The following is a 23,525-nucleotide window of genomic DNA, read 5'->3' as shown; positions in this document are numbered from 1 at the left end:
TTATGTTTTAGGATATATGAGACCAAAATATGCCTGATCCAATTTAGCTACAATAAATAAGTGGAGGACGGTTAGGGAGACATTTCCACTCCTATGGACCTATGTAATTTGGCTGGCCTCATAGGAAATTCCTTCATTAGTCTCTGAGATTTTGAACCCATTATCTATTTGCACATTGTGTCTTTCACAGATCATCTGAAAGGAGAAATAACCCAGCGACACATGCAAATGGCAGCTCTAGGTAAGACCAGAATATTCTTTGTAAGAATAATAACTATCACATTTGGAAGAGAGGGCACTTTCCAGTGTTTATACAGAATGTGAACAGGACACATGCAATTGAGATTAAACAATATTTGTGGGTTCTTTAGTTTTTGATTTATGAATTTTCTGCAGTAATTAATGTATTTTTCTCATTTTGTAAAGAACTGAGCAAAAATTTTCAGATGAACACTTTATTTGACCAAAAAAAAAAAAGATTTAGTAAACCCAAACTAAGAAAAAAAATTGCTGTGGAGGAGGGTTGTGTGCTTGATTCACAGAATGAGAGGAGAAAGTAGTAGTGGTGGTAGTGTCCCATCATAACTGTTGGCCAAGTAGGTAGAGCATTCACTTGGGCTGCAGAGGAGGAACTTGAGTATATCCAGTTTATCTATTGTAATGCCCAGGTCCTCTTCTGCACAACTGCTGCCCACTCTGTTGTTCCCCAGCCTGCAGAAGTGCATGAAATTCTTCAGTCCTAAATGTGGGGTTTTGCACTTATTCTTGTTAAATCTCATCAGATTTCTTTTTGCCCAAGCCTCCAAATTGCATTGTTTCCCTCAGTGGTCACAATTGTTGGGTGCTGACTGTAGCTGGTGGTCTTTTAGCCACCTGGGGGATGTCTCCCTTGGTGGTCTTTTAGCCACCACAAGCCATAACTATTTCAGTGAAGGCAATGTAGTAGCTATACAATTACCATAGTTCTCAAAGACTTGCACTGAGGAATATTCTTGTTCTGAGGGTCTTTCTTGGCAGGGCCAAACCTGGATGTAGTCTGGGCTCTTTTAGCCGCCCGGGGGAAGTCTCTTTTGGTGGACACCATTTTTGGGGCTGGCTATAGTCTGGCTGGCTATAGTCTGGGGTCTTTCAGCCACCCTGAGCCATAACTGTTTCAATGATTCACTGAAAATTCAGTGTAGCACCTGTGTCTGTTTAAACATATTCTTCTTATAAGGGTGTTCTTTTCCAGGAGGCCTAAATCCAGATTCAGGTCCAAACCTACAGCCAAGCCTAGCCATGCAGTTAACTGAGGCAGGTGGTGGGTATCCCGGGGTGGTCATGATTTTGGGGGCTGGCCATAGTCTGCCTGGCTATAGCTGGGGCTCTTTTAGCTACCCCGAGCCATAACTGTTTCAGTGATTCATTGCAGTTTCAGTGTAGCACTTGTGTCTACTTAAATATATTCTTCCAGGAGGTCTAAATCCAGAATCAGGTCCAAACCTAGATCCAAGCATAGACACACAGTTAATAGGGGTTGATGGTGGGTCTTCCTGGGCGGTCACCATTTTTGGTGCTGGCTGTAGCTGGTGGGTCTTTTAGCCAGCTTCTTCTTCTGAGGATTTTTTTTGACAGTAGGTCTACATCCAGATCCAAGCCTGCAAAGATCCAAAGCTCTTGCATCCCATTTTCAAAAACCTGCTGGTTGGGACAGGTTTACTATCCTTCCCCTCCCCTCAATTATAAAAAGCACATCTCTTATAAAGGCAAGCTAGACCCCTCTCTGCAGAAAGGGACGTTTGTTTAACACGACAGGGGAAAAAGGGGAATGAAATGTGGGAAGATGTTGTCAGATACCCACAGCTACTTGTGGGGCATTTGTTTTCCATGCTGCACCAATGGAAATAGACAGAATGCTATGGGGTTCAGGTAACTGTGGGATAGGTTCCCACAATACATTGTTGCAGCACTTCATTTAAGCTACGTGTGTGTGTGGCAGCAGTAAGTCGATTTTGTGGGGAGCATGTAGGAAGGTGAGGATGCTCAAAATCGAACTGATAAAACCCAGCGTTAATAAATTGCTTTTAATAAATTTGATTTTAACTGGTAGTGTAGACACCATCCAAGAGTCACAGCTTTCCAGTGGGTTGCATCTTAGGTACTGCACAGTACTCTCTTCTGGCAGTATTCCACATCGTGCCCTTTCTTCTTTTTTATTCCTTTTTATGAAAATAAATTAAATGCAAAAACATTTTTCTAGAACATTTATTCTGTAGAACAGTATTTCCCAAAGTGTGATACGCTTATCTCTTGTGGTAAACAAAAGGACTTCAAGGGGTATGCAGCAGAAAATAAATTACTAAAAATCAGGAGATAAGCATTGGTATGACACTGGGAGAGGGGGCACACCGATAAGGCCAAAGTCCCGAAAGGGGTACACGAATGTTTTAAGTTTGGGAAACACTGCTGCAGAACAAATCAATAAAAACCACAGATGCTAAGCTAGGGCCCACTATCCCTCAACTTGCCCTGTTCAGTGCCTGGCATGCAATTTAAGGATGGTGTCATCAGTGTACACTCTGACTTGTTTCTGTAATGCAATTCAAACAGAATATTATATATTTAAAATCATTTTAATTGTACTCAGGTCTGTATAATACACAAACTAATGGCATGCCCTGCTCTAAAAATTTTGTATTCTAAAAATCAGACACACAAGCTATGTCTACATTAGAATGATCTGTCAACAGAAGTTACTGTTGGAAGATATCTTCCAACAAACTTTCTGTCAACAGTTTGCAGCCACACATGAAAGCAGTTCACTTTGTCGATCTGCTTTGTTGACAGAGCAGCCCAACTTCCTGGCTGCTCTCTCAACAGAATGGCCAACTGGAAGCACAGCAGACAGGGCTGCCCGGTGTCCTGGAAACCCTGTCTGTCGACAGAGGGCCCCCCGCCCCCAGAGAATCCACATGGCTTTTTTTTGGTCAACAGATCCTGTCAAGAAAGACGTTCTACCTCATGGGAAAGATGCAGAAGTCTGTCGACAAAAAGTACCACATTCTGTCAATTTTCTGTCAACAGAATGCATTTTTTGTGTAGATGCTCTGTGAGTTTTGTTGGCAAAATTCTCTAATGTAGTTGTAGCTACAAAGAGGAGAAAACACTAGGAAATCCAGAGGACTAGATAATATGAATCTGTTATGGTGATAGGTTTGTCAAGTAAACACTCAGTAATTTTCTGCCCTGTGAAACTACTCAAGTATATAAGATGCAATAAACCAGATCCTCAGCTGGTAAAAATCAACATAGACTAACTGGGTCAAATCAGTTGATGTACATAGCTCCTTTGATTTCAGTAGAACTACCTGAGCATCTGACTCAGTGGCTGTGTCTACACAGGCACAAATCTTCGAAATAGCCATATTTCAAAGATTACTAATGAGGCGCTGAATTGAATATTCAGCGTCTCATTAGCATTAGGACACTCCTGGCTGCGGCGCTTCGAAAGCCCTGCTTTTGAAAGCGCACAGCACAGCACAGCTACACAGGGCTCCTTTTTGAAAGGACCCGCACCTTTCGAAAAGGAGCCCATGTAGCCGAGCTGCGCGCTTTCAAAAGCAGTGCTTTTGAAGCGCTGTGGCCAGGAGCGTCCTAATGCCAATGAGGCGCTGAATATTCAGTTCAGCACCTCATTAGTAATCTTTGAAATACGGCTGTTTCGAAGATTTGTGCCCGTGTAGACACAGCCAGTATGTTTCATTTAAATTTGTTCCAAGGTAACCCACGACATTGCTGTCTATGAGAATTACTTATCCAGTGTTTCAAAGAAAATAAAAAATGTGTACACTCCAACTGTATGTTCTAGTCTGCATTGTAACATCTGGCCTGGGCTCAGATATTCAAAGGCTCCTTATTGTACTTAGGAAATAAAGGGGAAAATGCTCTTTTAAATAACTATTCAGCTGATTTTCATAAAAAGGTAAGTATGTACTTATTTTACAGACCCCAGGGAAAAAGTACAGCACTGACCCTGCCAGCTGCACACAGCATTGGGGATATTCCATCAATGTTCCTCAATATACTGTGCAGCCAGTGAGGTTTGGCTTTTGTTTTGAACACTGCTGTATGCTTATCACTAAATGTGGACCACGCAAAATATTTTCCAGACTTTTTTTTTTCATTTATTCATTGAGCCTTTTAAACACTCTCTGTATTTTGACCTAATGGTTATTCTGTGAATTGGGGGACCTCATTTGCCTGCTTATCTTATTCAAGGTATAGTATTTCAGAGAACAGCAGGTCTCAATTCTCTTAGAATCTTTCTTCATAACCATAAATCCATCAAAAGATTTTTGAAGAAAAAATGGTGGAAAGATCATTGAGTTGGTTAGAATCCCACAATAAAATAATACATACATTTCAATTAGAATCCCAGTGTAAACATCTTCCAGCTGTCTCTTAATCATAGAACACTAAGACCGGAAGGGGCCTTGAGAGGCCATCGAGTCCAGTCCCCTGCCCCGATGGCAGGACTAACCACTATCTACACCATCCCTGATAGACGTCTATCTAATCTGTTCTTAAATATCTCCAGCGAGGGAGATTCCACAACCTCCCTTGGCAACTTATTCCAGTACTTGACCACCCTGACAGTTAGGAACTTTTTCCTAATGTCCAACCTAAACTTCCCTTGCTGCAGCTTAAGTCCATTGCCTCTTGTTCTCTCCTCAGAGGCCAAGAAGAACAAGTTTTCTCCCTCCTCCTTATGACACCCTTTAAGATATCTGAAAACCGCTATCATGTCCCCCCTCAATCTTCTCTTTTCCAAGCTAAACAAGCCCAATTCTTTCAGCCTTTCTTCATAAGTCATGTTCTCCAGACCTTTTATCATTCTAGTTGCTCTTCTCTGGACCTTCTCGAATTTCTCCACATCTTTCTTGAATTGGGGTGCCCAGAACTGGACACAATGTTCCAGCTGAGGCCTAACCAGCGCAGAGTAGAGCGGAAGAATGATTCTTCTTCGAGTGTCCCCGTGGGTGCTCCACAATAGGTGTCGGGCTTGCCCGGAGCCACAGATCGGATCTTCCAAGCAGTTTCTGCCGGACCGCGCATGCGTCAGCGCACGCTGCTCCCTTGCGCGCTCCTGGCCATGTGCACGATCCGGTCCCCGCCAGTTCCTCTTAACCGCCGTCGGCTGCAGATGGAATCCGAACTAGGCTAAGGCCAAGTAGCGTATTCAATGACTTTAACTGTTTTTCTTTAAAGTTTTTCAAGTACTTAGGCTACTGCAAGTTAGCCGGTTGTTATTTTTGCAAAAAAAAAAGAAAAGCAACAAACAAACTACAAGCGGGACAGCTTCAATCCAGTCCCAGTAACAAGCGCCGGAGGCCAGGAGCATAGGGCCATCAGCCCTCCTGCTGCGGCAGGCCATCGGAAGGGGAAAACAGCACAGAGAAGGTGCTAAGTACCCGTTTAACAACTGAAAGACTCACCAACAATGTCCTCTTCAGGATTTAAAAAATGTGAGTCCTGCTGAGAGGCGATGCCAGCGTCCGATGGGCACAGTCTATGCATAAGGTGCCTTGGGGAGTCCCATGTTGCACAGAAATGCTCCTTCTGTGCTAAATTAACAGCCAGAGCAAGGAGAGACAGGGAGATGCGGCTTAAAATGCTGCTTTTTGATAAGGCCCTCCAGCCAGACGTGTCGGAGCAGCCGCAGCAGGAGGGACCCTCCGGGGCCCATAAAAGGAAAGCTGCCTCCCTCACCCCATCAGCGCAAAAACGGAGGAAAGCCTCCCCAGCCCGATCCCTGCCGTCAGCAACAGCGAGCGGGACGGGAGGAGCGAGCAGCCCCCAGCTGCAGCAACAGCTGATCGGCGGCGGCACGGAGAGCCACGTGGAAGCAGCTCAGCCTCCGATAATCAGCCAGCCGCCCTGCACCGCAGGCAGGGCGGCGGCTAAACAAGCGCCGGTACCGGCGGCACCGCAGGCAGCGGCACCGACCCCCAGGGAACCGGCGGTGCAGAGCGCGCAGGCACGCAGCCTGCAGGCACCGAAGGACACCGCACGTGCGGCACCGCCTTCGAGCGTGCCTAGCACGGTGCGGACGGGGCCAGGATCCCCTGTGCGTCAGGAGGCGGAGTTACCTCCTCCAGGGAGGGGGAAGGCTGCACACAAGGGCTGCGTCTACACGTGCACGCTACTTCGAAGTAGCGGCAGTAACTTCGAAATAGCGCCCGTCACGTCTACACGTGTTGGGCGCTATTTCGAAGTTGAAATCGACGTTAGGCGGCGAGACGTCGAAGTCGCTAACCCCATGAGCGGATGGGAATAGCGCCCTACTTCGACGTTCAACGTCGAAGTAGGGACAGTGTAGACGATCCGCGTCCCGCAACATCGAAATAGCGGGGTCCTCCATGGCGGCCATCAGCTGGGGGGTTGAGAGATACTCTCTCTCCAGCCCTTGCGGGGCTCTGTGGTCACCGTGGGCAGCAGCCCTTAGCCCAGGGCTTCTGGCTGCTGCTGCTGCAGCTGGGGGTCCGTGCTGCATATACAGGGTCTGCAACTAGTTGTTGGCTCTGTGTATCTTGCACTGTTTAATGAAAGTGTGTCTGAGAGGGGCCCTTTAAGGGAGCGGCTTGCTGTTGAGTCCGCCCCGTGACCCTGTCTGCAGCTGTGCCTGGCTCCCTTATTTCGATGTGTGCTACTTTGCCGTGTAGACGTTCCCTCGCTGTGCCTATTTCGATGTTGGGCTGAGCAACGTCGAAGTTGAACATCGACGTTGCCAGCCCTGGAGGACGTGTAGACGTTATTCATCGAAATAGCCTATTTCGATGTCGCAACATCGAAATAAGCTATTTCGAAGTTGGGTGCACGTGTAGACGTAGCCAAGAGGAGGCATTGCAGCCCCTCTCCGGACAGGGCTGTGGAGTTGCTTTCTCACAGCCCTCCGCTTATGTTGCAGACTCCAACCAGAAGGCAGGGGTCCTCCCTAGCCTACCCGGAGCCCCCTTCTCCATTTTTGCAACCAGCCTCACCCTGGCTGGGACCACCTTCACCCTTCCTGGGGTTTGAACCGCTGGACTATTATGCAAAATCGCTCTCTCCAGTGTCTCGACGATCTCCCTCCCCCAGATGCAGAGGGTATGCATCAAGGGAGTGGTCTAGGTTACCTTCCCAAGAACAGTGCCTATACTGCCATGGTCGCCCCTACCACGCAGGGCATAGACACCATCGGCAATCTACTAGGGAAAGATCCCCACAGACGATCTCGTACCCCCGAGGTCAATTGCGACCGGGGACAGAGACTCAAGCATCTCAGGGGGGACTGGTTATGGAACCCCGAGATTTTCCCTCGCAAACCTCTAGCGAGAGGGTGTACCATCACCAGCAGGAACCAGAAGGGTCCAGAGAGACGTACCCCAGCGGTTCCTCGCTCTCCTCCCCGGACGAGGCTACGGCCCCGGGGGACGTCCATCCTCCAGACGATCTCAAACAGTTTCAAGAGCTGTTTAAGAGGGTGGCCTTCACGCAAGGCATCCAGACAGCAGAGGTGCAAGAGAAACACCATAAGCTCCTCAAAAATTTGAGACCTCCGGCCTCCTCCAGAGTAGCAATACCGCTTGATGAAGCGATCTTAGAGTCCGCCACTACAATATGGCAGACCCCTGCGACTATTCCGCCTGTCCAAAAGACAGCGGATAAGAAATACTTCGTGCCGGCAAAGGGCATGGAGTTCCTGTTCAGCCACCCACAGCCAAATTCCTTGGTGGTGGAGTCCTCGCAACAAAGATCAAAGACATCTCAATTCAGGACAGGGGGAACAGACAAAGATGCCAAGAAGCTAGAGCTGTTCGGCAGAAAGGTCTACTCCTCCTCCACTTTAACGTTGCGAATGGCAAATTACGCAGCGCACTTAGCGAACCATAATTTCGACAACTATTCCAGGTTAACCTCCCTCATGGACTCGCTTCCAGAGGACAAAAAGCCGGTGCTCAAAGCCATCGTGCAAGAAGGCTACGCGGCCTCGAAGACAGGAGTTCAGATCGCCCTGGACGTTGCGGACACAGCAGCACGTTCCACAGCAACGGCAGTGGTGATGTGAAGGGAGTCCTGGCTCCAGACTTCGGGTATACCGAGGGATCTGCAGGCGAAGATAGTTGACCTTCCCTTCGACTCCCAGAAGCTGTTTGCTGAATCAGCTGACTCGGTCCTTCATTCCAGTAAAGATTCAAGAGCCACACTCAGGACCCTGGGGATTTACACCCCTCCATACACAAAGAAAAGGTACTACCCTCAACAAAGACGGTACCAGTACCAGCAACAGCACCCCTAGTACCACAGGGGTTATGAGCAAGGGCAACATCAACAGCACCAGCAGCACAGAACTCCCAGGCGACGTTCACAACAGAGCTGTGCGTCCTCGGGGCGGGGCCAAAGGCCACAAGTTTGACATACAGATCCAGGGCTGCGCCATCACTACCATCGCACAAGGTCATCCGAAGCGACTATTCCACCATCGCCTCCGACCATTCTACGACCAGTGGCAAAGGATCACCACAGACAAATGGGTGCTGGAGATCATAGCCACGGGGTACGCCATCCCCTTCCAGTCGCTCCCACCGTCTCGACCTCCACCCAAGCCCCACCTCCAGGAGGCCTCCCATGTAGCGAGGCTCAGGCAGGAGGTGGACCATCTCATGCTCATAGGGGCAGTGGAAAGAGTGCCGGAGCAACTGCAAGGGAAAGGGTTCTACTCCAGGTACTTCCTCACGGAGAAAAAGACAGGAGGCTGGAGGCCCATCTTAGACCTTCGCGGCCTCAACAGGGACCTGCGCAAGCAACGTTTTCGGATGACCACAATCGCCTCCATCCTTACAGCACTGGACGATGGAGACTGGTTCGCAGCCCTCGATTTACAAGACGCGTACTTCCACATAACTATCCATCCGGCTCACCGGCGATTCCTCCGGTTCATGGTAGGCAACGAACACTTCCAATACAAGGTCCTACCGTTTGGCCTCTCCTCGGCCCCCAGAGTCTTCACCAAGACCTTGGCAGTGGTGTCAGCCTACCTGCACAGACGGGGGTATTTATTTTCCCGTATCTGGACGACTGCCTGCTCAAAGGGGCCTCGAAGGGGGAGGTTCTGCGCATAATACGCATCACAGCAAACACGTTCTCTTCACTCGGCCTGGTTATCAATCTGGCAAAATCAAAAATAGACCCCACACAGGACATAGAGTTCATAGGGGCTCGCATAAACTTGGTTACAGCGAGAGTATATCTACCAGAGGCTTGCTTTCGGGCCATCGGTTCCCTTGTGCAGGTCATCACCTTCAGCCCTATGGTGCCGGTCTTGACGTGCTTGCAGCTGCTGGGCCACGTGGCAGCGGCGACGTTCGTAGTACAGAACGCCAGGTTACACATGCGCAGCATGCAGCACTGGCTGGCGAGTGTATACAAACCGGCAGTACACACTGTTCACAGGGTGGTGTCGCCCACAGCCGGGGTGCGCAAATCCCTACAATGGTGGGTAAACCCCAGGAACCTGCTAACAGGGGTACCCTTCCACCAGCCGCAAATATCGGTTTTTCTCACTACAGATGCCTCCCTCATAGGGTGGGGAGCGCACATGGGCAAAGAGGTGACTCAAGGACTGTGGTCACCCACGGAACAGTCACTACACATAAATATACTGGAGCTCAGAGCAGTGTTCAACGCCTGCAGACACTTTCGAGACCACATACAAGGCAAAGTCGTTGGGATCAGTACAGACAATACCTCCACCATGTTTTATATAAACAGGCAAGGAGGAGCTCGATCCCGTGCCTTATGCGCGGAGGCAATCCGCTTATGGAACTGGTGCATCGCCAACAATATAATCTTGAAAGCCTCATACTTGCTGGGTGCGCACAATGTGAAGGCAGACCAGCTGAGCAGGCGTTTTGCACTCACACACGAGTGGCAGATCCGTCCCGATCTGCTACGGCCGATTTTCCACGCATGGGGTTTTCCCCAAATAGACCTGTTTGCCACTCAGCACAACAAGAAGTGCCCACGATTCTGCTCCAGGGCAGGACTAGGATGGGGGTCCCTGGGGGACGCGTTCGCGATCCCGTGGAGGGGCCCCCTGCTTTATGCGTTTCCTCCCACAGTGCTGATCCACAAAGTCTTGCAGAAAGCCAGGAGGGAAAAGGCCCGGATGATCCTGATAGTCCCAATGTGGGATCGACAACAATGGTTCCCCCTACTCCTGCGCATGTCGGACCGTCCACCGATGTCTCTTCCGGTGGCGCCGGATCTGCTCACGCAAGCCCAGGAGTCCATAGTGCACCCGCACCCCCAAAGCCTGCGACTGCAAGCGTGGTTAATCCATGGCTCAGCTCCCTAGAGAGCACATGCACAGTGGAAGTACAGCAAGTCCTAGAAAGTAGCAGGAGGACTTCCACCAGGAAGACCTACAAGCAAAAATGGACTCGCTTCACGGCTTGGTGTTCTACCAAACAGCTGGCCCCCCTTTTGGTGCCTATACCTACAATACTAGAGTATTTACTGGACCTCAAGAGAGGAGGACTCTCACTATCCTCGTTGAAGGTCCACCTTGCCGCCATCTCGGCGTTCAGACATGAGGAGGAAGGGCACACGGTGTTCGCCCACCCTATGGTTACCAGGTTCCTCAAAGGGTTGGTAAACCTATACCCTCCTCGGAAACCGATTCCACCTTCGTGGAACTTGGACCTGATGCTTACCACGCTAATGGGACCACCGTTCGAGCCCTTGGCCACGGTTCCCCTCCGCCTCCTTACAATAAAAACGACCTTTCTTCTCGCAATTACGTCAGCTCGTAGGGTGAGCGAGCTCGCGGCAGTCATGGCAACGCCACCCTGCACTGTTTTTTCCAAGGAGGCGGTAACCATACGGCTGCATCCAGCCTTTGTTCCCAAGGTTTCTTCCGAGTTTCACATTAACGAACCTATTGTTCTACCCTCGTTTTATCCAAAGCCTCATAACTCCAACGAAGAGGCGCGCCTACACCTCCTGGACGTGAGGAGGGCGCTAGCCTTCTACGTAGACAGGACCAAGTCCTTCCGGAAAACGGATAGACTCCTAGTGTCCCTCGCTCCCAAATCGAAAGGAGAAGGTCTCTCCTCGCAGAGAATCTCAAAGCACATTGTATCCTGCATAAAAATGTGCTACGAGCTCAAAAAGACTCCTTTATCGGCCACTCCCAGGGCTCATTCCACTAGGGCGGTGGCGGCATCAACAGCCTTTTTCAAGGGCGTTGCGTTAAAAGACATTTGCAGAGCGGCGACCTGGTCATCCTATGACACCTTCGCCAAGCATTACGCCCTTCACAGGGTATTCCAAGAGGATACCCGTCTCTCTGCAGCGGTCCTCTCGGGGACAAGCTGCACATTATCCGATTACCCACCTCCTATCTTGGGTTACTGCTGGGTAGTCACCTATTGTGGAGCACCCACGGGGACACTCGAAGAAGAAAGAAAAGTTACTCACCGTAGTAACGGTGGTTCTTCGCGATGTGTCCCCGTGGGTGCTCCACTACCCGCCCATCCTCCCCGCTTCGGATCTCTGTTAGTGTTTTGCAGGGGCACCCGAGGCGGTTGGTCGAGGAACTGGCGGGGACCAGATCGCGCACATGGCCAGGAGCGCGCAAGGGAGCGGCGCGCGCCGGCGCATGCGCGGTCCGGCAGAAACTGCTTGGAAGATCCGATCTGCGGTGCCGGGCAAGCCCAACACCTATTGTGGAGCACCCACGGGGACACATCTCGAAGAACCACCATTACTACGGTGAGTAACTTTTCTTTTCTCGTGTCTTGTTCACAACACACCTGCTAATGCATCCCAGAATCATGTTTGCTTTTTTTGCAACAGCATCACACTGTTGACTCATATTTAACTTGTGATCTACTAGAACCCCTAGATCCCTTTCTGCTGTACTCCTTCCTAGACAGTCTTTTCCCATTCTGTATGTGTGAAACAGATTATTCCTTCCTAAGTGCAGCACCTTACATTTATCTGTATTAAACTTCATCCTGTTTACTTCAGACCATTTCTCTAATTTATCTAGATCATTCTGAATTATGACCCTATCCTCCAAGGTAGTTGCAACCCCTCCCAGCTTGGTATCATCTGCAAACTTAATAAGCGTACTTTCTATGCCAATATCCAAATCATTAATGAAGATATTGAACAGAACTGGTCCCAAAACAGACCCCTGCGGAACCCCACTTGTTATGCTTTTCCAGCAGGATTGAGCACCATTAACACTACTCTCTGGGTACGATTAGCCAGCCAGTTATGCACCCACCTTATTGCAGCCCCATTTAAGTTGGACTTGCCTAGTTTGTCGATAAGAATATTATGCGAGACCGTATCAAATGCTTTACTAAAGTCTAGGTATACCACATCCACTGCTTCTCCCTTATCTACGAGTCTCGTTATCGTGTCAAAAAAAGCTATCAGGTTGGTTTGACATGATTTGTTTTTTACAAAACCATGCTGGCTGTTCCCTATCACTTTACTACCTTCCAAGTGCTTGCAGATGACTTCCTTAACTACCTGCTCCATTACCTTTCCTGGCACAGAAGTTAAGCTGACTGGCCTGTAATTTCCTGGGTTGTTCTTGTTCCCCTTTTTGTAGATTGGCACTATATTTGCCCTCTTCCAGTCTTCTGGAATCTCTCCTGTCTCCCACGACTTTCCAAAAATGAGAGCTAACGGCTCAGCTACCTCTTCTATCAGCTCCTTGAGGATTCTAGGATGCATTTCATCAGGCCCTGGTGACTTGCAGACATCTAATTTTTCCAAATGGTTTTTAACTTGTTCTTTTTTTATTTCAAAAACTAACTCTACCCCTTTTCCACCAGCATTCACTATGTCAGGCATTCCTTCAGACTTCTCTGTGAAGACCGAAACAAAGAAGTCATTAAGCATTTCTGCCATTTCCAAGTTCCCCATTACTGTTTCTCCCTCCTCACTGAGCAATGGCCCTACCCTGTCCTTGGTCTTCCTCTTGTTTCTAATATATTTGTAAAAGGCCTTCTTGTTACCCTTTATCCCTGTAGCTAGTTGGATCTCATTTTGTGCCTTAGCCTTTCTAATTTTACTCCTGCATTCCTGTGTTATTTGCCTATGTTCTTTCTTTGTAATTTGTCCTAGTTTCCATTTTTTATAGGATTCCTTTTTTAGTTTGAGATCATGCAGGATCTCCTTGTTAAGCCAAGGCGGTCTTTCCCCATATTTGCTATCTTTCCTACATAGGGGAATAGCTTGTTTTGGGGCCCTTAATAATGTCTCTTTGAAAAACTGCCAACTCTCCTCAGTTGTTTTTCCCCTCAGTTTTTCCTCCCATGGGATCTTACCTACCAGCTCTCTGAGTTTACCAAAATCTGCCTTCCTGAAATCCATCATCTCTATTTTGCTGTTTTCCCTCCTGCCAGTCCTTAGAATTGTGAATTCTATGATTTCATGATCACTTTCACCCAAGCAGCCTCCCACTTTCAAATTCTTGACCAAGTCCTCCTTATTTGTTAAAATCAAATCAGTTTCTCCCCTGGTGGCTTTTTCAACTTTTTGGAATAAAAAATTGTCTCCAATGCAGTCTAAGAATTTATTGGATAGTCTGTGCCCCGCTGTATTAGTGTCCCAGCATATATCTGGATAGTTAAAGTCCCCCATCACCACCAAATCCTGGGCTCTGGATGATTTTGTTAGTTGTTTAAAAAAGCATCATCCACCTCTTCCACCTGGTTAGGTGGCCTGTAGTAGACTCCTAACAGGACATCACCCTTGTTTTTTACCCCTCTTAAACTAACCCACAGACTCTCAACACGTCCATCTCCTGTGTCCATCTCCACCTCAGTCCAAGTGTGTACACTTTTTATATATAAGGCAACACCTCCCCCCTTTTTTCCCTGTCTATCTTTCCTAACCAGGCTGTAGCCTTCAATACCAACATTCCAATCATGTGTATTATCCCACCTAGTTTCTGTGATGCCAATGATATCATAGTTGTATTTGTTATTAGCACTTCCAGTTCTTCCTGCTTATTACCCATACTTCTTGCATTGGTATATAGGCATATTAGATATTGATTTGAACTTTCCCCCAGTTTTTTCCTGGCCCTCTTTTTACTCTTCTATTTGATTTTATTTTTTATTTAAAACACTTTTATGATCAGAAGTCTTTAAGGAACTATTTTAGTTGGATTTTAAAAAGTGATGATCTCTTTTCTCTAGTAGGTTTATTTCAGATGTCACTTGCTCGTTGAAGGAAACCTCCCTGCTCAGCAGATTGTTTTTAGCTATCTCATCTTTTAAATGACATTTTTCTGCACATTGACAAAACATTCAAAGAGTAGGATGGGGAGTTTCAGAGGAGGCAAATTAAATCAGATTGTTCTGTTTGTCTGGTTCTGTAACAAAGAAACTGTATAAAATTGCAAAAAGGCCTAATTCTGCCATCCTTACTAATACTCATTAGTACTTTACCATGCAAATAACCCATTCTGTTCAGTAGGAAAACTCACAGAGTATGTTAAAGCATGATGAAGGATGGCAGAATCAAGTCCAAAGTGACCAGATGAACATGTTCTTTTCTCTTCTTCCATTCTTCCTGCTTCCCTTTCCCCCTTTCCAACTCTCTCAATGATATAGAAAAAAATCTTTGCAAGCAGATAGTTAAGATGTGTCTACAGGAGATACTCTCCCACTGACCTAGTGCTGTACATGCCAACGCTTTGGTCACTATAGTGTTGCTCTGTGAAGCAGAATAGTCACACCCTGAGCTACATGCATTTTTATTTTGCCAACATAAGATGGAGTGTAAACATAGCTCAGATGACTCCTTTTTTCCTTTCTGTTCTCTTTTTTCCCTGTCCTTTTTTTGCTCCTCTATTTTCTCTCTCTCTCTCTGAACCCCTCTATTTTTCTCTGCTCTCCCTTTTAACACTGTTTCGTGTTCAACTTCTGTTTTTAGATCTGTCTCAAACATGTGGGTGCCTTTGTATGAATTACAGTCCTCAGGTAGCACAATCTTTGGGACACTATTATGCTTCTATTACTGGATAAAAAGAAAAAGCACTCTCCTGAGTCTGTTGTGCTGTGAATTAAGTGGGCAATAGGATCACAAGATGCTATCACGTGAAGTTCTAGTGAAATAGATAGTCTCAGTCCCCACTATGTTGTTCCAGTTTTATACAGCTGTAACTCCCTTGAAATCCATAAAGGCATTGGAATTACATTAACACAAAGCTGGAATAACACAGAGATTCAAACCCACATTGACTTGTAAAAGCCACTCTGAAACTAGATAATCTTTTAGTCTGTTTATTCAGGATGTTCCAGGTGAGATAGTTATAAATAGTAACAAATGTCAGTTAATGTGTCCTCCAACCATGCCTTTTCTGCAGGTAAATTTCCTCCCCACCCCACTTTTTTAAGGCTCGGTACCAATTTATCTATATCCTATTATAAAAGGAGAGGCGTCTGTTCATCTATCCATCCCACCACAGCCGGAAACCTGTGGCTGGAGCTCAGAGCTGCTGGGGTTCCCCTGGCCCAGGCTAGGTCTCAGGGCTGGAGCTGCTAGTGGAGCTCCATGCCCCAGCCAGCTTTTGGCCCTGGGGCTGCTGGGGTTCCCCTGGCCCTGCTGCATCCCGAGGGCTGGAGCTGCCGGTGAGCTCCCAGCTTGGTAATGGCCATGAAGGGGTGGGCCCTGCTAGTATTAGTAAAAGCAGCAGTTTCCCAGTGTTGTCTGTCACAGTTCAGAGTATCTGTGTCTGTATACTTTTTCCCTGGGGTTCGTAGTTTTGCTCCCTCCCAGTGGTAATTAGCATCCATTGAAATGAATGGGGCTTTCCAAAACTCCCAGTTATTGTTTCAAGGTTTCTGCAAATTCAGACAGAGGTTTCTGCATCAGTTATATTTAGGTCATGTTTTGAAGTTTTCTCTGCACTCAGAGCCTTTAGAGATATGCTTGGTTTTTAAATACATTGGTGAACAGGTTACAGATCTGTCCGTTATTGTAAACTAATATTTCCCATGTTCCTGTGGGGAAAGGACACTCCACACTTTGGGAAACATTGGTTTACCTCATCTTTATCCCCCTCCCCAATGTAACCTGAGCTTGATTTCTTCCATCACTTTATTTTTCATAGCTGAGAAACCATTCTCTATCTGTACAAATGCCATGACAGAATGACACACAAATGTTTTCAATCACAAAATGGCAGAAGCCAAGAAAAGTGGTAGTCTTAGTTTTCCCACGTGGGCAGTCCATGGAGAATAACATCTTTAACTGAAATAAAAATGATCTGATTAAACATAATTATTTCTGGCACTGAAAACCAATGTCTTATGAATAAACTATTTAAAGGCTTCTACAGAAACAATCCAACCATTGTGTACTAAATAGCCAAAAAAATTAAGTATTATTTTCTCCTCACCAGCATGAGATAACCGGGGAAAAAAAAAACTCCCTGGGGAGTTAGGTATCAGAGATGTCAGGTAGGTGCCTTATGATTTGGTACTGTCTCTATATTTGTGTATTTGTGAGCATATGTTTACACATAGCTCAGTTTTTCAGTCTTTAAAATTCAGTAATTTTTAAGCAAAACAGAAACAGTCTACTCAAAAATATTGAGTCTGTTCTGGTGTGGCTATGATCTGAAGAAGTGGGTCTGTCCCATGAAAGCTCATCACCTAATACATTATTTTGTTAGTTTTTAAAGTGCTACTGGACTGCTTTTTTGTTCTGCTGAATCTGTACGTAATGCTACTGAATGACCTAGTGATGATGGCATGTATGAAAATGGGACAGAAGAGCAATTTATTTTAATATTGCACAATTTTAATTATGCAACTATATTGCAATACATTCTGTTCCTCTGGATATTTGTGTTTTGAAAGCTGAAGCAACAACAAACTATCTCTGTAAGAGTTCACAGTTGCTACTAGTGGCATGCAGTATACTGACTTAATTCTTGGAGTGACCTCTAGTGGCATCAAGGCCACTTCTCTTAGGACTAGATTTCATTTATCCAGTGTTTCTATTAGCTTAATGGAAAACAATTGGTAAGGCTTAGCCTTGAGGTCTGTTTTTGGAATTCTCAGTTTGAAAAGAGGTGGATCAGGTTGTGTTTGTTTGAAAGCATCAATTTTCCACTAATCCCACCACAAGGATATCAATAGTAAAGCTGAGCGAATACCTCAAAAAACATTCCATGAATATTCGCTTGGATAAAAAAATTGGAATTTATGTTGGCTGTGTTCATGCTCCTTTGGCATTCACTTTTCTTGGCTGTTGTAGCAAATTAGTTTACTGGCAGGAATGTTTGCAGAATCAGCAACTTTTGAACAAATATTAGAAATATTTATAGAAGGTAAATTTTGAATACACAGAGTATATGCGGAGGACAGTACATCAGGATTTTATACATCTGTTATCATTGTAGTAGCTAAAATACTCTGAAGTCAGCAGAATTACTTCAGTGTAAGTGAGACCAGAATATGGCCCATGAATATTAGACAACTGTAAAATTGCATATTGTAATAGACCCACTCTGTTGGATCCACAGATTGCTTAGTGTTCCAGTTCAGAATGGCTTCTATTTAAAACTTTGAGCTGTTTCCTGTTAAACAACTTGGTATCACAACTGCCTATTTTTATGCAGCTCAGCTGTGCTGGCACCCAGCAGCATCTCCACAAGCTTTCTTGAAACAGACATTTATTTGAAGTAGTACAGAAATAGGAGGTTCAGTGTGGGCTACCTCATTATTCAGTAGCTCCCCAGGGTGACTGGTAAGTAGCATTGGTACATTCTTGAGTTAGAGTCCCTGATTCTTAGAGCCAGTCAAGCTGTGCAGGGTTTAAGCTGCAGAATAGAAACAAAAGTAGCTTGTTGGCATCTTAGCAGCTCACTGATTCGGTGGCTGGACAGGTCTGCATTGCTCATAGATTCTGCCCCAAGGAGCTGAAAAAGTAGCCGGGAATAGCTGAAATGCAGGGATGTTCCATTTCTATCCCATTTTCACTAGACTTTACCCTCTCCACCAGAGGCATATGTGCTGGATGTACATAGCAACTGTGCTGGCTTTGTACCATCGAAGGATTTCTCCTCTGCCAGTGTGGTGCATCTGTGAACCCCATGCTGGGAAACAAGGGGCTAAGGAGCAGATCTGGCCATACGATGTGCCACCTATTCTCATCTACAAAGTGTGCTGTCAGTGGAAGTGGAGCTTAAAGGGCAGAGCACAGCTCAGTTAGGGTGTTCAGTGTGAAGGAGGAGACCTGCAGGACCCAGCAGAAGCCCCACACTCATTTCAGAGCTGCAGCCCACCACAGAACAGACAATGAAATAGCTGTTTGGGATTGGGAAAACAAATCTCCAGACTCCTGCTTGGCGGGTGCGGGGGGAGGAAGCAATCGTTCAGAGATGTATCAGCAATAAGGTTGTAAGCATGATATTAAAAGTAATTATTTTACTCTAATTAGTACTAATAAGGCCTCAAGTGAAGGGCATCAGACCTCAGGAAAGATGTGGCCAAAAACAAAAAAGAGGAGAGCAATATAATTAAAGGTCCAGAAAATATGGCCTATGAGAAAAGACTGAAAAAAATGGATGTGTTTAGCTTGGAGAAGAGAAGACTGAGGGGCACCTGATAATCTTCAAATGAGAAGAAGATTGTTATAAAGAGGAGGGTGATAAATTATTCTCATCCACTGAGAACAAAACAGGTAGTAATGGGCTTAAATTGTAGCAGGGGAGATTTAGGATAGACATTAAAAAAACAAACAAACAAACCTTCCTGACCTTTCCTGACTTTTTTGGTATTAAAGCACTGGAATAAATAATTTGGGGAGGGTGTGAAATCTCCATCACTGGACGTTTTTAAGAACCAGTTAGACAAAAACCTCTCAGGGACGATCTAGAAAGACTTTGTCCTGACAGTGAAGGGGTCTGGACTAGAAGACCTACCAAGATTCCTTTCAGTCCTACATTTTTGTCATTGTATTTTTTTAAGCTCTACACCAGTGTTTCTCAAAGTAGGCACTATGAAGGTCTAACCAGGGCACACAGAAGGTACATAAATTAAGATGTGGAGGCTTTTAGCAACACATGGCTGATTTCCAGGGGTTATGCAATCGGCATCATTCCCCTGACAGGGGACTTGGCTTTCTAAAGATTGAGAAACACTGCATTAAAGCAGTGGTTCCCAACATTTTCACGAGTATGGAACCTCAGCCACTCTCTCAAACCATTCATGGGCCCCCATCAAAGCCGATTCTAGCCGCTAATTAAATGAAAAAGGAAATTGCAACATAGATTTTCAGATCTACAACCTATCCTTAATCAGGATGCCACACTCCAGAAGGCCCTGGGTGACAGGCCTGTTCTCTCCTACAGACAACCTCCCAACATTATGAGGATTCTCATCCACAGCCACAGTCTATACCACAGGAACACCAGTCCTGGAACTTTTCCTTGCAACAAAGCCTGCTGCCAGCTTTGTCCACGTATCTATTCTGGAGATACCATCACTGGACCTAACCAGGTTATTCACAGAATCACGGGCACATTCTCATGTTCCTCAACTAACATCATATATGCCATCATGTGCCAACAATGCCCAGATGCTTTGTAGATTGGACAGACTTCAAACTCTCTTAGACAAAGAGTTAATGGGCACTAAAGAGACATAAAAACACTCCTGATCCACAAACCGGTCAGCCGACATTTTAATGGAGTGGGCCATTCTGTTAATGACTTAAGAGTTTGCATCTTACTGAAAAGGAATTTTCACAACACTCTTGAAAGAGAGGCTGCTGAATTTTCAGGGTCATTATAGGGGCTCTTTTGCAAACTTGGCTTAATCTAATTCTTGACTCCTCCTCCCCATCCCTCTACTCTCTGATTTGCTCACCTTGATAATTTTTTTTCTGATTTGTCAGCCTTGATTACTATTTTTGTTTCTCTGTGCTTTAAATGTTGAGTCTGTTCTGGTATGGCTATGGTCTGAAGAAGTGGGTCTGTCCCACGAAAGCTCACCTAATACATTATTTTGTTAGTCTTTAAAGTGCTACTTGACTGCTTTTTTGTTTAGATTTTCAGACAACAGTTAATAATATCGGAAGATATTTGATTTAAAAATAATTAACTGTAACTTTGCAACATATTTAAAATTTATTTTCTATGGTCATTTTTATTTATCTTTTTTTTTCATGGACCTCCTGCAATACCCTCATGGACCCTCACATGGACACCAGGTTGGGAATCACTGCATTAGTGCAACTGGAACTTGTCTGATTATCTGATCATCTGCTTTTCTGAATTCACCGGTGTCATAGTAAATAGAATGATCAGTCACTGACAATGTGAGAATGTGCTTAGTGTGAGAGAAGAATTGTCAAACGTTGTTTCCACAGCACGTTTCCCAGTTTGTATCATCTTGTTAGCTCAGTGTGAGTCCATGCTAGAAACAATGTGGTTCCACGTTGTCAAACTCAACTGAATTTGATATTTTGCTTTCGGAAAGAAGCTATTAAATTGTCTTCCAAGCACTTTTTTCGGATTCCTTCCAGCAAAGCTTCTGTTGCTGCCGATGCTGTTGCCACATTGATTTTCTCACTTCTCTCATTTTTCACGTGTCTGGAAACCAGCTGCTCTTCACTGAGCAGATTTGGATGTCACACACATATGTAACCCAAATGGGTCATTAACAATGCAGCAACACTAACAATACTTTTGTCAATCTTCCCCTTCACACACACACCCACACTATCTGCACTTCTCTTTTGCAGATGGAGTACTCTCCATTAATACATTACACTGACAGCCCCAACCAACACCTTTGGCTGATACTGATAGACATAATATGACTCAAACTGCACTTCTGTTACTCAAATGATTTTCAGATTTGGAAGTATTCAGTTCTTGATTTAACTCCTTTTTCACAGCCTGAAAGATCCTATGTAAGTTGCATGAACCCTGTAAAAATGTGTGCAGTTCATTCACAATACCAAAGAAGCTGGAAGCATGGGTGTTTTAACTAATGTCCATAAATATTGTATAGAGTACAAAATAAATGATCTTTTCAATTTATATGATTATTTGCAGACATTGCACCCCCCTTAGCCCTGGTCTCTAATTTAGATTCATAGACTGTTAGGTTGGATGGGACAATTGCAATCAGCTAGTCTGACCTCCTACACATTGCAAGCCTCAGAACCTCACCCACCCACTTCTGAAATAGACCCCTGACCTCTTGCTGAGTTCCTGGACTCTTCCAATCATGTTTTAAGGACTTCATGTTACAGAGAATTCACCTTTACACTGGTTTACACCTGCAAGTGATCCACGCCCCATGATACAGAGGAAGGCAAAAAAATCCACAATGTGTCTGTCAGTCTGACCAGGAGGAAAATTCTTTTCTCTTCTGACCCCAAATACAGTGATCAGTTTAGCCGTTGAGTACGTGGGCAAGTTCCACGAGGCCGATATCTGGGACAGAATTCTCTGTAGTAACTCAGGTTACATCTACACAGCAGAGCTATTTTGGGATACCATGCCCCAAAACAGTTTTCAAAACAAAAGGAGTGCTATTTTGGCATCTCTGTACTGCTCATTGCAGGAGGAGTAAGGAATGTCTAGAAACAGCACGTTATTTCCACATTCCGCAATTTGCAAGTTTATTTTGTGCTGCAAAATTTGTGAGCTTATTTTGAGTTTAGGCTGTCATGTAACCTCAGAGCTCTCCCTATCTAGTGTCCCTTCTCCAACCATTAGGGAGTTTTGCTAGTGGTAATTGCTAATAGGCAGTCCGTATTACTTGTAGGCAATCCCATCATACTACCTTCTCCATAAATTTGTCAAACATAGTATATAAGCCAGTTAGGTTTTGTTGCCCCCACAACTTCCCTTTGAAGGCTCTTGCAGAACATCACTAGTAGTAATGACATCTAGAGCATGTTCAAGGAGACAAGAAAGCAGCAATTTTGTCACTGTCTTTTCTATCTGTATACCTCTAAGCATTTCATTTATATCACCATTCATTTGAACATACTGGATAATTGAGAGATTTTTGCAGTTTTATTTACAACTGTAGTGGTATTAATTCAAACTGAATAGTAACAGAGAGTTAGCCGTGTTAGTCTGTACTCCAACAAAACAAAGCAGCAAAAATATAGTACTTTAAAGACTAACAAAATGATTTATTGGGTGATGAGCTTTTGTGGGACAGACCAACTTCTTCAGATCAGAAGAACTGGGTCTGTCCACCAAACACTCATCACTGAATAAATCGTTTTGTTTGTCTTTAAAGTGCTACATTTCTGCTGCTTAATTCAAATGGAGATAACTTGCATTCATGATTTTTTAAAAATCTGTACAATTTATAGGTGCTGCACGTTAAACGTGTGTGTTTGTGTATGTGTGTGTGTGTGAGAAGGAGAGAGAGAGAGGGTGCCATATTGTGAAATTAAAGTGTTACTAGCATGAGTTCAAGATTGATCCTATTTTATGTTGAAGTCTTACATTGCTAAACGTAGGTGAAAACTGTTGGCATGGTCATTTTAATCTATAAACATGCACATAAATGTGTTCTTGAAAGAAGGCTTGGAGCAGAATCCATGAAATTATGTAAAATGAATTTGTCTGAACCAAAAAAACCTGCTGATTGTGGTTTCCAAGGCTTCTGGTGAGGTTACCAAATTATTGTAGCAATAGATCAACATGTTCTTCAGATACAAAGTGTGCATATACACACCATCAGAAATTTGTTCAGAGGGAGCAATTTTGGATCAGACAAGGTTGTCATCCCCTTTGAACATTTCCCTTTCTAGGGAACACTCAGCACCAGCAGGAACTTTCAGAGGCCAAGTGGAATTGGAGCTTTCCTCAACACTATCTTTATAGTATCATCCAACAGCAGCTTGAGGACTAGTAACACCTCTGGATTGTTCTAGTGATCAAAGGCTAAAAAAGTCTATATTGCCTAAATTAAAGGAGCAGCTAAAACCTCACCACATTTTCTAGTCTCTTTCCCAAACCTACTAACATTCTCATATTATAGAGATTGAAAATCTGCCACTGGAGGGTCAGCCATCCCCAAACACGGGTAAATATTTAATAGTACTTGCTGGATCATCTGTGGGAGAGAAGTAGATCTGGGTTTCATTGGCTCCCTGAAAACCTCATGGCCCATTCTCCCTCACTACCCTCATTTAAATATCTCATTTACACATGACAAAAGAGGGCAGACACTTAGTATCACTGCAGAACACTTCTTGAGAGCACCTCAAGATAGAAAAATATCTGCCCCAAGATAGTCTCTGGTATCTCCTCAAGAGATAAGAGCAAAGCGCCAAAAAACTACGTCAAATGAAGACTTATTGAACAAATTTGAAATAAATCTGCTTAGCAAGATGCTGTTAGGGAACTTTCTTCAACACCACATAGCCACTGCATGACATTTCAAGAAATCTCTGTGATGAATTTGAACAGAATCAGCATGAGATTTATA

General features: G+C 45.1%; 1 protein-coding gene across 1 annotated transcript in view; it reads left to right on the top strand.

The window, feature by feature from the left end:
- KIF6 (kinesin family member 6) overlaps positions 1 to 23,525 on the top strand; it is a 310,424-nt gene that overhangs the window by 254,715 nt on the left and 32,184 nt on the right. Inside the window, exon 16 of the mRNA XM_074988562.1 lies at positions 191 to 241. Within this exon, the coding sequence (XP_074844663.1) occupies positions 191 to 241 (51 nt within the window). The remainder of the gene's footprint in view (positions 1 to 190; positions 242 to 23,525) is intronic.

The sequence above is a fragment of the Carettochelys insculpta genome, chromosome 3 (assembly GCF_033958435.1).
Source record: "Carettochelys insculpta isolate YL-2023 chromosome 3, ASM3395843v1, whole genome shotgun sequence".
NCBI lineage: Eukaryota > Metazoa > Chordata > Testudines > Carettochelyidae > Carettochelys > Carettochelys insculpta.
This window is presented reverse-complemented; position numbering and strand designations above follow the sequence as displayed.